This window comes from Natator depressus, chromosome 3 (assembly GCF_965152275.1).
Source record: "Natator depressus isolate rNatDep1 chromosome 3, rNatDep2.hap1, whole genome shotgun sequence".
Lineage (NCBI taxonomy): Eukaryota > Metazoa > Chordata > Testudines > Cheloniidae > Natator > Natator depressus.
In genome coordinates, this window is record NC_134236.1 from 204238641 (window position 1) to 204254777 (window position 16137).

General features: G+C 39.4%; 1 protein-coding gene across 1 annotated transcript in view; it reads left to right on the plus strand.

Annotated features, from left to right (window-relative positions):
• CFAP61 (cilia and flagella associated protein 61) overlaps positions 1–16137 on the plus strand; it is a 208419-nt gene that overhangs the window by 27488 nt on the left and 164794 nt on the right. Inside the window, exons 9-13 of the mRNA XM_074949735.1 lie at positions 2517–2608; positions 4295–4387; positions 6078–6265; positions 12286–12325; positions 13722–13861. Coding sequence (XP_074805836.1) covers positions 2517–2608; positions 4295–4387; positions 6078–6265; positions 12286–12325; positions 13722–13861 — 553 coding nt within the window. The remainder of the gene's footprint in view (positions 1–2516; positions 2609–4294; positions 4388–6077; positions 6266–12285; positions 12326–13721; positions 13862–16137) is intronic.

Here is a 16137-nt window from a genome sequence, read left to right on the forward strand (position 1 = left end):
TTGCTTTAATTTATTGACTCCATCAGTGTTTTTAACTGTTTCTCACTTTAATGAACTATAATCAGTTAATATTTGGTTCCACATATTGAATATAAATTTGGCAATTGCAGCAGGATTTCAAATTATTTAAAGTAACTCACCTTGATATTCTACTGTAAACTAAGGGACCGTTCCTGCAAGATGTTGAGTAATCTCACCTCTCATTGACTTCAAAGGGAATATAGTGTTCATTACCTGGCAGGGCTGGGTTAGAGACTGTTTTTTCCCAAAATTGTGTAATTGCTGTCAAGCAGCTACCCAAAGGCTGCCAGGCACATGGATGGAATGAAAGTAACACAGCAGTCAACTTCTGCTGCATTGATGTCAGATTTCAGTCATGTCCTATTGCACAAATTGTACATGAGTGTAAAATAGGTAAGTCATATGTACATAGTAGTTAAGCCATTACAAATCAAATGCAATAATGCATCATAAACATTCTGAAATTGATTTTGGACATTTTTATCTGGATTTTACTGCCATTTAGCATTTTAAATGTCAGGAAACAATCTTGGGCCAGATCATCATCTGATGTAAATTGGCGTAGCATTGATTTCAGTGAAGCTATGCCAGTTTACACCAGCTGTGGATTTGGTCCATGTGAATAAAATGTTGGACATGGTGAAAATTATGAAATCTGGTGTTTATCAGTATTAACAAAATTAACTCTATTGTTCAAATGTTTGCTTTAATTGGATTTTACTCGTTTAAACTGTAATCCAGAAACTCTATTTACACAATATTCTCTCTCTCTCTGTATAAATAATATAAATATCATGTCTTTCAATGGCTAAGTATAAGTGGATAGGCAAGTGACTAAAATTAATTGAATCCTATTGCTTTAGTCAGCGCTTTTGACACCAAAAATACTATTAACCTGTTAGCAATTGACTAAAACAGAATCCCATCATCATTGCTTTTATTATTAGGAATTGAGCTCAGTCAGTGTGCTCAGTGCTGTGTAGACTTTAAAATCTGGTCTCAATAAATTTAAATGTGTGTTGTCCTTTCCTTTCTTGTTTATAGAGCCCTTTCATCCCTGTTTCACTTACCATAGTTTAAAAACTGGTTTCTTTGTATTTATCTGCCGCCTCTGCTAAAATGGGTGTTCATTAAGGAGATTAGCCAGTGTCTGCCTTTTGGGACTGAAAAATACAACAAAGATCCTTTCTAACTAGTTGTCACAGTGCTTTAAGGTAATCATAATCATAGGTAACCAAAACCCTGGTTCATATGAAGAAGGTGAAACCCATTGCCCACCCAGCAGCTCCTCTAGGGCTCAGATGTGCTCCCAGATCCATATGCAGATGCTGCAGTGCTTCAAAGGAGCTGCAGCAGTTGTGTAAAAGGATCCTGGAATATGTCTGATCTGAGCCCCAAAGGCAAGCACTAGCTGCAATGGAGGAGACAGGGAAGTAACAAGATAGGAGAGGCACCATTAACCCTTTTAGACTGCCAGCCAAACTATTGCCTAGGGCCAGAGTTTAAAAATTGCTCAGCATCACTCCCATAAAATATGGCCTTTAGTTTCCAAAAGGTTAAGAATCCGTTTAAAAAAACCAACTGGAATAAAAGTAGTAGTGGGAGAGGAGAGAAGGGAAATTTTCTTATTTCACCAGGGTTTTTTTTAGTAAGGGGTGTATATAGCAGTTGGAGTAACTAGTTTATAGTGAAAACTAGTGACCCTTGGATTTAAAAAAAGAATGAGACTATTAGTAGACTAGTATCTTCATTTTTGCCTTTTGAGATGTCAAATTTGTCCGACGATTTTTCAAGCACTGTGTGATAATTTCCCATTAAAATACACATTGTACTTATATAGCACCTATAATCACAGGCTCTCAAAGGGCAAACTTCTATAAAATGTAACTATAGTCCCTTTGAGGTAGGGAATTAACTATTTTAATTTTATAGATGATAATCATAATGCTTCAGATTGCTCTGGCACCTACCATCTGAGGATGTCACACTTCTTCACAAACATTAATGAATTAAGCCTCACAGCATCTCTGTGAAATATTATCTCCATTTTACAGATGGAGAGGCTGATGGGAGACAGGTTAAGTGATTTGCCAAAGGTCATATAACAAGTTAGCAGCAGAGATGGGTACTGAATGGTAGGAGACAGACTATCCAATCGGTAGTTCAACCATTGACCACATTGTCCCCCTTCAGTTAGAGTCCAAATATAATTTTACATCTAAACACAGTATTAGTCAGGAATGTTTCCAGGTTATCTTTTGTTCAAATCCTCTGTTTTAAAATGACCTCTACAGTTTTGTCTTCAGAGTAAATATTCAGATATGCTGAAGTCTTAGTAAAGTGAATGTAATGGCTCAATCTTACCCATGATCATAAGAAACATCTTAATGGTGATGTGCTGCTGAGAGTTATACTTCATGTACTGCTGTGATGCTGATGTTTATGGATCCATTTTGTAAGCTGCTTTGATGCATTTATTCCTTTTCATTATTCAGATGAAGAAAAAAGCAGCCAAACAAGTCAAGAAGCAGAATCTGTTTTATCTCAAAACTCTGAGTGTATTAGTGCCCATGACATGGATATTCAGGTAATATTACTAAACATAATTCACTGGACATTTAAATAAATGCCATAACTATCGAATGCAGGATGCCTTTTAAATAAAACACTAGAAACATAGTCATAAATTCAGAAGGATAAAAATTGAGATTTGTTGTTGGTTGTTTAAAAACTACATGCAAAAGAGGAGTCCAGACTACATTTAGTCTCACTATATGTCTCTTTACTCACCCAAGTCATGCCTCCCTGTTTACGCTGCTCTTTTTAGCAGTGTAGTGTCCCATTGCCTCCCTGCAGGAAAAGACTGGCAGTGGGGAAGGGGTCTGGCAACTGGGAGGTAGCGGGGAAAGGCTCTGCCAGCTCTCTGCTGCTTGGATCCCTTCCCTGCAGCAGGGAAAGATTCCAGGAATGGGGAAAGGCTCTGGTGGAGGGAACGCTTCCCCACTGCCATAGTCTTTCCTCGCTGCAGTGAAAGGCTCCAGCAGTGGGGAGCTGTTTAAACCTTTTCCCACTGCCTCCCCTCTGCCAGAGCCTTTCACTGACACATATAGCTACACACTGCAGGGTGGACACAGCCTGCTTTTCACTGTGGCATGTTAGCCATATGTACACTATACGCTGCCTCCAATGGTGTGTAGTATAGATATAGCCAAAGTAGCCTAAGTATCTAGCAACATCCACTGGAGCTGGGTAAGTACTTAACTATAAACCTGCTTGTCAAAACTGTTCTAATTTCCAGGGTCTCCTGTAATTTTGAAGAGGTCAGACTATTAGGGTCCCTCTATTTCCAATTCTTTTGCAGTACTTTACGAGAATTCATACTCACCTGTGCAGTAAGGCTCGGGGAAGTTATGAAGTAGTCATTAGGATTATTTGGAAACCATTGGCATCTGAATTGTCTTGAAGCATCTGGAAAACAGAGGAGGAAATAGCTAGAATGAAGTTGGCCCTGGTGCCGCTTTGGGGAAGGCACTGCCCATCGACTGGCTGACTAAGTATGAGTATGCTTGCATTCTGTAGCACTATGGGAGCTGGGCACTTTGGCCTTGTCTACATTAATAAACACCATAGCTGTAACTGAACTCCAGAGAAGCTCCGCTGTGGGAGAAGCACTAGTGTAGACCAAGCTTTGGAATTTTTGCCACTATGCTGTAGAATTAAGTGAAGTGGTAAAAATCCCACGTCCTGTCTATGCTATAGCCTCCATTGTCGCTATCACTGGTGAAGCTCCAGGGATGGTGAATCATAACTATGACATTTACTAGTTCAGATGCAGCCTTTACAAGCCAACGTAAATCTGGTAAGGCAGATGGCAAGGAAGGTGGAGTTAGGATTGCCAGATTCCAGTTTAGTTGCAGTAACAGCCTGACTAAATGAATCCCTATCTTCCAAAGGAATCTGGGATGAAGAAACCAGATGGAATACTCTGGAATGTTTTTGTATGTGTTTTTATTGTCCTTGGTGTTGCAATAAGCTGCCTTTGTCTGCAGACATATTTGGTTTTAAAAGGACTAAACGGCAAGAGTTATGAGCCAGTTATACTATGTAGTGCTTCATAGAGGGGACTTTCAAAAGCGCTGCGAGTTTTTACATTGATTTAAAAGGGATCAGAGTTATCAATGAGAGCTTAATATGTCCAGAATTAGTGATCCATAGGAAAACAAATGATTCATGAATGTTAATTTGTATGTGTTACTGATTGTTTTCTCTTCAGATGGACACTAAAACTGAAGATGTCCTTCTCCAAGCCTTGGATATTGTCACCTCACATTCTAGTCTGAACACTTTCGGTTGTAATGTTTCAGAGGTGAGGGCCGGGTACAATCGAGAGTTTATCAAAATACTCATCCTCAGTGCATTTTTGAATGAAATCCATTTTTTGGCACGTGGGCACCCAAGGCTTTCCCATTGTTGCCAACTTTTGCAATACTTGGTATTTTTTTTAAAGCTTCAGTTCCTGGAGCCATGTTTTTACAACAGAATCTCAGCTTACCTTTTTTTGTTTTTGTTTTAAGTGAAAGATTCTAGCCCTTGTGGTTCCAGAGAAAAGTTTGAAAATGTGTTACCTAAATGCTGAATAACCAGAGGACAAAGAAAAAGAATGCAGTTGTTACTTTTTCAAATCATTCATTTTTGTGGCCTGGCTCAAGACTTCTGAACACTTGGAGCTGGCAAAACTGTTTTCCATGCATGTCTACCTGTGCATATAGAAGGGTAGGCTCTCTAGCTCATAACAGGACAGCACTAGGAGACCGCATGGGGCCCAGCTGGGGTCAGGTAATCCATAGTTATGTGACTCCAGTAACCAAGAATCCTCGCAGAAGGGCCACATTGCATTGTACCCCCTGACTAGGGAAAGGCAGATTCTAAATTTCCTCCTCTGGCAAAAACCTGGTAGATTTCCCACCCAAATCCTATTTATTTGGGGCTTTTTTGGGGACATGTTAAATTCACTTGGAATGAACAGTGAATTTGAAAGTAAATGTCAATAATTGGCTGTTTCTCAACTGTATTGACACTGTGATTTGCTTCCACTCTTTAAAGTGAAATAATTTTTTTAATAAAATCTTTATTCAATATTAGCATTTAGGTGATATAGCAGGTTATAATAAATCAACTGACACGATGCACATTGAGTGGATTGATTATTTTAAATACATATAAGGTACGGATATTTTGTGCAAAGTTCTGCTTTGAGACCTATACAATAGTAATCAATGTTAGTATATTGTTAGATTTGGTATTGGATCTCAGGGAGACCAATATACCAAATCTGAATTCTTCCATGCAGATCTAAAAGGAAATTTTTTTTAAGCAACAAAGAATAATATTTATGAAGTGCAACTACTCATACATAGGAAATCAGCATTTCTTTAAGTGAGATGACTCAGGTTCCCTTACTATGCCAAACTATATCATGATTTATACCCCATGCTACCCCACTGAAGTAATTTGATTTTGTATGGGGTCAAAGTTAGCAGAGAATTTGGCCCATGGAATTTTAAACAATTGTATCTGTCTTCTATTCTTCCTTTCAGTATATTTTCAAAACTAATCTCTTGTTCTTCAAATATCGCAGTTGTTAATCTCCAAGATGACATTTTCTGAATTGCTCTCATTTTTGTTCTTTCAAATTTTTTTAAACTTTGGATGGAATCCAAATTTTTACATTCGAAAATATTTCCTGAGATTAAATTTCTGTTACTGTTCCACATAGGGACAGTAATGAGAAATATCTGTTCCCAAACATATTGTTGTCTTTATTTCAAACCTCTTACTGCAGGCATTAATCAATTTATAGCCATGCAGAAATTTCATTAAAAATGCCCCCCTAAACTTCTAGATGGGGCAGAATATATTGTGCTGGGTGAAGTACAACCCTGTATTTCAGCTGGGAATGCTGTAAAATAAGAATGATGCAACAAAAGACGCATTAAACAAACACACAAAAAAGGAAATGTGGTTTCAGTTTGGTCCCTTGTCTCTTCTTGCTGCAGAAGGAGAGTGTAAACACTGCTTCCAGTGCTGAATTGCCAATAGATGATGTCATAGACACCGATTTGAAAGCCGCTGGGACACCTACCTTAGAGACTGATGAGAGAGATTCCTTTCATCCTGTGTACAGAGGAGCTGTAACTGCTTTCTGTATTCAGCTATTCTGTATTGATGAGAAACATGAAACAAGGCAAGTATAGACATATAGGTATTCGGTTTCTAATAACTTAACAGAAACCTGATTTATTAAGGCAGTTGGGGGAGTGACACCATCTGCTGCAGTTAAGGTTGAATTAATTTCCATCTAACTCCTTGCGTGCATTCACTCGTAACTTTATGAAGCATTCACCTTCCACTTAAAATTTTTCACACATCTCCTCTGATGGGGTGTCCTATGACAGAAAAGTTACCAGGTTGCAATACAAGCAGCCATCCTTTTGGGGCAAATACTAATTGCAGTGGTGGCACAAGGCTCACATATCCTGTAATGGGGTATACCTGCATTTTTAGAGTGGAAGGGGCCAGAAGATCCCATGCTAGGGAGCTGGAATGAACAAAGACCCAGGAAATGGCCTGGTAGAAGACAAGAGAAAGCAGTGCCAGGGAATAAGGAATTGGATGGCGGGAGGTGGGGGGAGGGACTCCAGGATTCTATTCCTTTAAGGGCCTGGGATCAGGAGCCCTGTGGGTAGGGTGTGCCAGGCTCTCCTCTCTTCCAGTCAATCAGGAGGAGCTCTCTGGAGGAGGACAGTATATAGACTGCCCTCTCCTTCAGAACAGGGGAGACAGTGGCAAAAGAAGGAAGCCAGAGTCAGAATGCTAAACTCCAGGGAGAGAAAGGTCACTATGTTGCCTCCCTCATTCAGTAAGGGGCCCACACTTTCCTTGGCTTTCTTCTTGTTGCCAACATACCTGAAGAAACCCTTCTTGTTACTCTTAACATCTCTTGCTAGCTGCAGCTCCAGGTGCGATTTGGCCCTCCTGATTTCATTCCTACATGCCCGAGCAACATTTTTATACTCTTCCCTGGTCATTTGTCCAATCTTCCACTTCTTGTAAGCTTCTTTTTTATGTTTAAGATCTGCAAGGATTTCACTGTTAAGCCAAGCTGGTCGCCTGCCATATTTACTATCCTCATCTGGAGTACTGTGTCCAGTTTTGGGCCCCACACTACAAGAAGGATGTGGAAAAATTGGAAAGAGTCCAGCGGAGGGCAACAAAAATGATTAGGGGACTGGAACATATGACTTATGAGGAGAGGCTGAGGGAATTGGGATAGTTTAGTCTGCGGAAGAGAAGAATGAGGGGGGATTTGATAGCTGCTTTTAACTACCTGAAAGGGGGTTCCAAAGAGGATGGATCTAGACTGTTCTCAGTGGTAACTGATGACAGAACAAGGAGTAATGGTCTCAAGTTGCAGTGGGGGAGGTTTAGGTTGGATATTAGGAAAAAATTTTTCACTAGGAGGGTGGTGAAACACTGGAATGCGTTACCTAGGGAGGTGGTGGAATCTCCTTCCTTAGAAGTTTTTAAGGTCAGGCTTGACAAAGCCCTGGCTGGGATGATTTAGTTGGTGATTGGTCCTGCTTTGAGCAGGGGGTTGGACTAGATGACCTCCTGAGGTCCCTTCCAACCCTGATATTCTGTGATTCTATGAAAGCTGTGAGAAGCTCTACACCTTAATACAAATAATAAATAACAATAATATGTGTTTGCTCTGGATCATGTTGATATTTCCATAAGGATACATCTGAAGCACGGAATGTATTTCAGATTTCATATGGAAACAGCAACAATACTGTACATTGCCTGTTGGATTGGTATCAGTGTTGCATGTTTCCATCGAATGCTTGGTGATCGTGACCATGAGCCTTAATAGATGAGTGAATGTCCTTCCTTATCTAGATGAAAGATGTCAGATATACAACCTGCAGGCCAGATCCAGCCTTCATAAGATATTTATGTAGCCCACATGACCTATTTGGATGCTCCAGAATCTAATATTTTTAAAGTAAATTTGTAGCCCGGGCGACTGCAGAGTGTAGTCTTCTAAATATGAACTGTGTGCACACAGTATTTGCCTGCTAGTGATGTATGCCTGAGTCTGCAGATGTCTTGGAACAATGACCCAGAGGAGACAACTCCTCTGTTAGTCTGATTGGAATGTCAGTTTTACGGTCCCATGATGACACTTGGGTGTCAACCGTAACTATTCAGTCACTGATCACTCAGCAATAAATATGGGTAAGAGGATGGTAGTGAAACACACTGAATTGGAAGTAGGGGATTGAAACTGAGAGTTGCTGCAGGGAAGGAAGTGTAGGGGAAAGAATGGAGGAGACTCACAAAGGCAGAGAAAGTGGTGGGAGAGAGGAGGCTGTTGAAAGAGAAACAAAGAGCAGAAATAGCAGTGGTCCTAATGGGAACAGATTTTCTCACTGATTGATGAATGCAACAATAAGCACCAAAATAACAAAATGTTTCATTATTATTTATAGGTCTTATTGTCCCTTTGATCTCTGTGCATATCTCTCACTGACACTGTGCACTATGTGAAGCATATAGTCCTGAATTTATACCCCAGGCCACAGACCATAAACATAGAATTTGACCCTCTCCTTCAAATGAGTGATGCCCTTGCTCTAGATGATTGGTTTATCAGAAAACACTCTAAAAAGTCTCCAAGGATGAGGTAGTTTACTCACTAGGAACTTGTCTATTTGGGGAAATGAACAGGCACAGTTATGCTGCTGTAGTTATATCAGCGTAATTTCTGCATCTACACTCATTATTTGGAAATAAGAGAGTGCACACAATGAGTTTACACCAGTTTAACTACAGTGGTATAATTATATATTGTAAGTATGTTGGTAAATTTCCCCATGTAGACATACTCAGGAAGTCCACGTTTGTTCCTCAGAAAGAATTATAGTATGTAGCAGCTCTGCTAGATTCTACTTCTCCAGGACGAGATCTGTATCACTGTGGATCTGACAGATGATTTACCAGAGCCAACAGGTGTTTCCTAGAGATGAAGTCATGAATTTTGAGTCTGATGATTGTAACATTATTTGAAATACCTGTGGCACATTTCCACATGAGACAGCCTCAGGAGACCCTCGGTGACTGACAAAATCTAAGCTTCACTTAGTGGTAGTCCAGAAACAAAGTACAATTAGCAGTGGACTTCAAAATTCCTTCCGTACCAACTGGATTCACCAAAGATGCATCCTGCTTGGAATGGGCAGCCCCCCCCTGAGGTGTTATGCACCCCATTGAGTATCCGCAACTGTATGTCTATTTTCTGGATATGATGGCAGTCCTAATTGTTCTAAGAACCTTGCGATATTTTAGAATCCCAACAGGTGGCTATGTTTCAAAAAGACAATCAGGTTTTTATAAACAAGCAAGGAGAGCCAGGATCATGCCTCTTAGGTCAGGAAACCCTGTTAAGTGTAAGACTGGGCAGTGTCCCACAAGACATTCCCTTGTTGCGTACCTGGAAGAAAAAGGAAAGGTTGTATCGAGACGTATGTGTGCTACATGTGCAAGTATCCATTATGTTCACATTCAGGAGAGATGCAAAGCAGCCACATAATCTTCTGTATGTTTTTTACCAAGCAATCTTGCCTAGATTCAGCATTGAGAGAGAAATCCCACTTTGAGCTATCAGTTTTACAAATCTATGGGTTTGTATACCAAGGGAAATTGATGGCACAGCTACCACTGAATTCCACGATACCTATTCTGGAATAATTTCCCCATGTGGACACTCTAATCTAAAATAAGAGAAGTGGAATGATTATTCCATAATAAGATCACTTTTATTTTGTGACAGTGTGTCCATATGGGACAGTTATTCCGGAATAGCTCCCAATGTAATGGAATAGCTATAGTGGAATCGTTATTCTGCTATAACTGTGCTGGGAAATTTCCACCATGTATACAAGACCTATTTGTGGGTTAAGAACATCCAGCTCTCCTGCCCTCTAGCAGTTTTGTTTTGCTGGGGGATGTATCTTTAATTTATTTGTCCACCTTTATATTTTTCTCTTGACATTTCCCGCTTCTCACACACCATTGTTAATAATGCTCAAGGTATGCTCACCTTGCTTATCATTATACACTACAGATTGCAGTCTCCTTTAATTTTTTTCTTAGAGACATCTTTGGAATTGTTCAGACTCCAAGATGGATATCTTTAGGAAAGAGATCATTACTTACCTGTAACTATTTTTCTCTTAAGTTTAACACTCAAACAGCCTCCTCTCCATGGAGTTGAGTTGTCTGTAAATCTTGTGACTTAAATATATATAATAATAATAATATAAAATATATATCCTTCTCTCTTTAATTCACTTTACTTGAGTGTATGTTTACCTTTTTCTGGGAAAGAAACAGACCATTAGAGCACTGGGGGTAGCATAGGTATCTGAGTGGATGGCATGAGATAACCTAGACTGGGAGTGGTATCTTAGAATTTGTACTGAAGAAGTTCCTGCTGAACTTGCATGCAGAAGCACAGATCCAAGAGTAGTAATTTGCAGAAATGTAACAGTTACTGAGAAGTAACTATCTTTTACCCCTCAAGGGGAATTCAGTAGTGAAGAATTTGTACTATCCATTAGGTTATCAAATGTTTTCATCTCTTTAAATCTAGAGCCAGAATGTGGACTGGAAGTGATATATGAATGAACTAAACTTCCAGTTGATCTGCAATGAGATTCTTTGATCCTTTGCTAGTGACAGAAAAAAGTTTGATTCCTCTGGTGCTTCCCCCCATTCTTGAGCCCATTTCTGTCGAGAAGATACTGAGTGTTGGAGAAAGGGAAATTGCATTGTCATGGATTTACTATATGTGGGGGGGGGAAAAGACTCATCTCAATTAAGCATAGCTTTACATTTATATTATACAGGATAGGCGAATGTTTTACTGCATTATTTTGATTCTACAATCCCAGTCCCAACATGTGGAGTCATTGTATTTTAGCATGACCAGACAGCAAATGTGAAAAATTGGATCGGGGGTGGAGGGTAATAGGCGCCTACATAAAACAAAGCCCCAAATATCAGGACTGTCCCTATAAAATCGGGACATCTGGTCACCCTATTGTATTTTCATAAAGTTTCATTTTTATCCACTCAATTATAAACACCTGAGTTAAAAATGATTACTCTTTCCATTCTTATTGGGACTGAAACCACAGGAAGGTTATTTACGTTAATTGTTTACTGCCATCATGGTTAGTCTTTTGAAATAACTCTGTGTGTGTTGGATGCATATAAAATACATACTTTTTTCTATTTTGAGAGCGTAGAAATAAAACTTCCACATAACTCTTGCTGGGTTTAGAACAGTTTCATATTCTTTTATGTAGCAGAAACCGGATAAAATAATTAAGTTTCTATTGTCTTACTCAACTTGAACATTACATTTCACTTTCACCAGGGAAAAGAAAGGGGATTTATTCCAAAACTATAGGTGAAAAGTGAAAAGAAGGGAAATGTACAGGAACAATTTTCAAAGTATAGCTATCAGAGGGGTAGGCCTGTTAGTCTGTATCCACAAAAACAATGAGGAGTCCGGTGGCACCTTAAAGATGAACAGATTTATTTGGGCATAAGCTTTCATGGGTAAAAAACCCACTTCTTCAGATGCATGCACTGAAAGCTTTTACCCACGAAAGCTTATGCCCAAATAAATGTTAGACTTTAAAGTATAGATGTTCCTTTTAGTTTTATAAGTATTGGATAGGTCTACTAAATGGGTATTAGTGGAACAGTAAGTCTTTTGGTGCATGATGGAAATACCTTAGTCCTTAGCTACAACTGTTTGTACCCCCTGGTGATCAGACTTACTGGGCACTAATGCTACTCTGGCAAAATTTCTAAAAGTCTCCTGCAGGATTATTCTGAGTAAACATCATCTTACTTTTATTTCTTTCTCGCACAGAGGAGACTTCTTTTGAGTTAACAAGCTCAAATCTCTAGGCTTACTGTTGCTTCCATTGCTGCTTTAGGTCCTAGAAAATGACAACTGACATACAGCATACAACTTCTGCAATTGATTAGTGCTGAACTAAATTTCCGATTAGAAAGTATGAATAAGTGCTGCCTGGATGGATGGGGGAGAGAAATCTTTTGAAATATACAGTACATATTGAATATGCTTTTGTTTATTCACATAAAAGTGTTTGCTCTTGGTTGCAGGTCACTGGATTTCTTGCAATATGTTTTCAACCTCTTTCCAGTACGTATAAATGAAATCTTAAGGTGAAACAAGTCTTTTCTTTGAAAGTGAATGAAAATGGTATGATAAGAAATAAAATCACTTGTAACTTGTACATTGCTAGATTCCCCCCTCTTTTTGGGGGGACCCCCCCACACCAGCGTTAGGGGCCTGTGGGAAGGAAATCTCTGTGAGGAGTCACTTGTTATTGTGGGGTGGTAGCACCGCAATGGATAAAGTTGAGATTAGTTTACAGTTTAACAGCTGTTTTTTTTTTTTTCAAAGTGCTCTGAAATTCACATGCTTACTCTGATTGTCTTGAAAATTGCTGTACTTCATGGGGATCTGGGATAGGGTTAATTATCCAAATTTGATGCTCTTTGGTCAAGGAGTTGTCAAGATACAGCCCCTCCCCCCCCCCAAAAAATCACGTAACATCAACGTTGTAGAATTCCTATACTTCGTTGTGTACCCCAAGGATTCAAACTTTGGCTCAGATCCACCACAAACTGATTTCACCCTCTTGGGATTGATCTCAGCTAGACGTCAGCACCCACTACCCCTATAAGAAGCAATATTTTAAAAGTTATTCAAGCTCAAAGTTGGATCTACAAGGTGGGTTGAGCTAGGTTGATGAGTCAGAGAAAGTAATTTGTGTACGTGCAGCAGAACTGGGGCTCTGTTGCAAGTCAAAGTATTTGCAGCCAGCCTGATGTCAGAGTAGGGGGCTAACTCAAGGTTACAGCCTGTGGCTATTTAACCCGGGAAGCGCACACGTACTCTGAGTTTGAGTCCTGGCACTGAGGCCATTTCTGAGAATGTGTGTTGTACATATTAGTTGCTCTCTGCCTACATTCTGCCGTGGATCCTCAGGAAGTTTTGCACTAACAAGTAAATTTCTGGTTTAAAAGCTGATATTTCAAACTGCTCTAAAATCTACAGAGACAATCCTCCATCCCACAACCTTAACTCTGCCCTCTGAATGATGCCTCAACGTGGTCCTGACAGACCTCATAGCACTCTATCCTTCCAGATGGTATGGAGCACTGTGGGGAAGTAGCATATGGGTACAGTAAGAGAAACTGTCAGATTGGGTCCCCTCTAAGATAAAAGTTGTATTTAGGGGACCTCGGATCTTAAAGCATGAGGTTCAGTTAAAAAGTCTGGTTGGACTTGTAGCCAAAATTCATCAACATCTGTATGTGGTCCAATCACCACTAGAGGGGGACAGAGTGCCACAGAGTGTAGGTGTGAATTATACTTGCAGCACTGTGTCCATTTTAAATGTTGATCTACATTTGTGTGTCAGTTTTTTAAGTCTCAGTGGGAACCTTTTTAAAATTTTGTTTTTAAAATCACTAATAACCTGTTTGTTGTTTATTGACCGATATAGAGTATTCTTTGTAAATCTTTTCAGGACAAAGACTTTTGCATCATCACAGTGCCACATCTTGTGCCAGAATTCCTTCTGATCCAGAATTTTGTTCGAGTTAATCCTTCCAGCAACTCCACTCTTGATCATGAGCTCTATGTGTTTCACCGTGCAGGACTGCTCAAGTAAACGCTTTGCTATAACAAATTATATTAACATAAAGGGACTGTATAGACAGTGGCTAAAGTACATTATATTTTTATTTAAAATTAATTAATTAATTACTTTCCTTCAGTGACATTATAAATAGGGAGATGGCTACAAATACAAAAGCAAACAAGCTTCACTGGCTTGCAAAAATTCATATTAAATGTCTTATAAAGTAATAAGCACAGTAAAATGCTTCATTGAAATGTTACATTAACAGATTCAGATTAGTTACAGATGCAAAGTGGTATAAAGGAATTAAATTCTCTGAATTATGTAACTGTAGACTAAGAGCATGTAATAAACATTTGTTTGTTCTTTATGTGTCCCATCTAATATCTTTCTTTGACAGATAACTGGCCTAGTGGATAATGGGGAAGCAATAGACATGATATAGCTGGACATTAGTAAGGCTTTAGACATAGGTTCACATGACATTCTCACAATCAAACTAGGGAAATCGGGTCTAGATGAAATTTCTATATGATGGGTGTACAGCTATTTGAAAGACCATACTTAAAGTAGTTATCTGTGTTTGCTGTCAAGCTGGGAGGGGAAGGACATATCAAGTCGAGGCTTGCAGTGGTCTGCCCTGGGTCCAATTCTACTCAAGATTTTAATTAATGACTTAAATGATGGAGTAGAGAGTGCGCTTATAAAATTTGTGGCTAACACCAAGCTGGGAGAGGTTGCAAGCCCTTTGGAGGACAGGATTAAGTTCAAAATGACATTTATAAATTGGAGAATTGGTCTGAAATCAATCCGATGAAATTCAATAAAGTGCAAAGTTTCAGAGTAACAGCCGTGTTAGTCTGTATTCGCAAAAAGAAAAGGAGTACTTGTGGCACTTCTTGCGTACTTTCCACAGTATGCATCCGATGAAGTGAGCTGTAGCTCACGAAAGCTTATGCTTAAATAAATTGGTTAGTCTCTAAGGTGCCAGAAGTACTCCTTTTCTTTTTGCGAATAAAGTGCAAAGTACTGCACTTAAGAAAGAAAACTCAAATGCATAAATACAAAATAGGGAACAACTGTCTAGGTGGTAGTACTGAAGAAAAGGATCTGGGGGTTACAGTAAATCACAAATTGAAAATGAGTCAGTGGTGTGATGCTGTTGCACTAAGGGCAGACACCATTCTAGGGTGTATTAACAGGAGTGTTGTATGTAAGACACGGGAGGTAATTGTTCCGCTCAGCTCTGGTGAGACCTCAGCTGGAGTACTGTGTCTGGTTTTGGGCACCACACTTTAAGAAAGACATGCTGCAGATTGCCTGAACTGTAAGGTCCTTATTGCACCTTCCTGTTCACTGTTTTCTGCCTACTGGATCATTACCATTTTAATCAAAGTCTGCCTTACCTTTGAAGCAATGCATTTCTGAAACACACAGAACACAATGATAATTTCATTGGGAAAGTCATTTCATCACTTTATTTACCTCTTAGTTTTCTCTTGTAGTGCATGTAGGCTTGACAAAGCCCTGGCTGGGATGATTTAACTGGGAATTGGTCCTGCTTCGAGCAGGGGGTTGGACTAGATGACCTTCTGGGGTCCCTTCCAACCCTGATATTCTATGATTCTATGATTCTATGTACTTTGTATCTTTTGAGTTTTGAAATACTCTGAACATTGCTGTTTGCTGGGATATTGGCCATGGTCTTATGTCATGAAATTAACAGTTTATTATAACTCTTATGCTGTTTAGCATGATAAAGTTTCTTGCTATGAGATTCATGTCTTCCACCTCTTTCGTAGTGTAGTAGCTGTGCTGGGCCTGTAGCCTGCCTTAAAGGGCCTAGTGCACCCTGTTACAATTATATAGCGTCCATCCCATGGTCTTGTAAATTCAGTTGTTTATTGAATAATTGCTCAGCAACACTTCCATTTTGAACTTGTAATTAGTCACCTCATGAATTATACCAATAATTCATGCAGTAGCGACAGTTACTCATGGGCCTAAGCAAAGCTTATTTCCAGACAAGGAAACTGGGCTTCTGTGTATTATGTAAAGAACCTATTTCATCTTCCACTTGGCCACATAGGAAGTCATTGAAGTAATTACTGGTAATCTCAGGCACAGCTGTTGAGTAATTCATCAGTGAGAATGGTAGCCATGTGTCCTTTTGATATTTGTGATCAAAATTTAAACTGGTCTTCAAGGTTTTGTAAAAGTCTCTATAATTCCGCATAAATCACGTGCGTTCCAAGTGGTATGCATATTTCCATGAAAGCACAAGGGTTAGGGCATCAGTGAC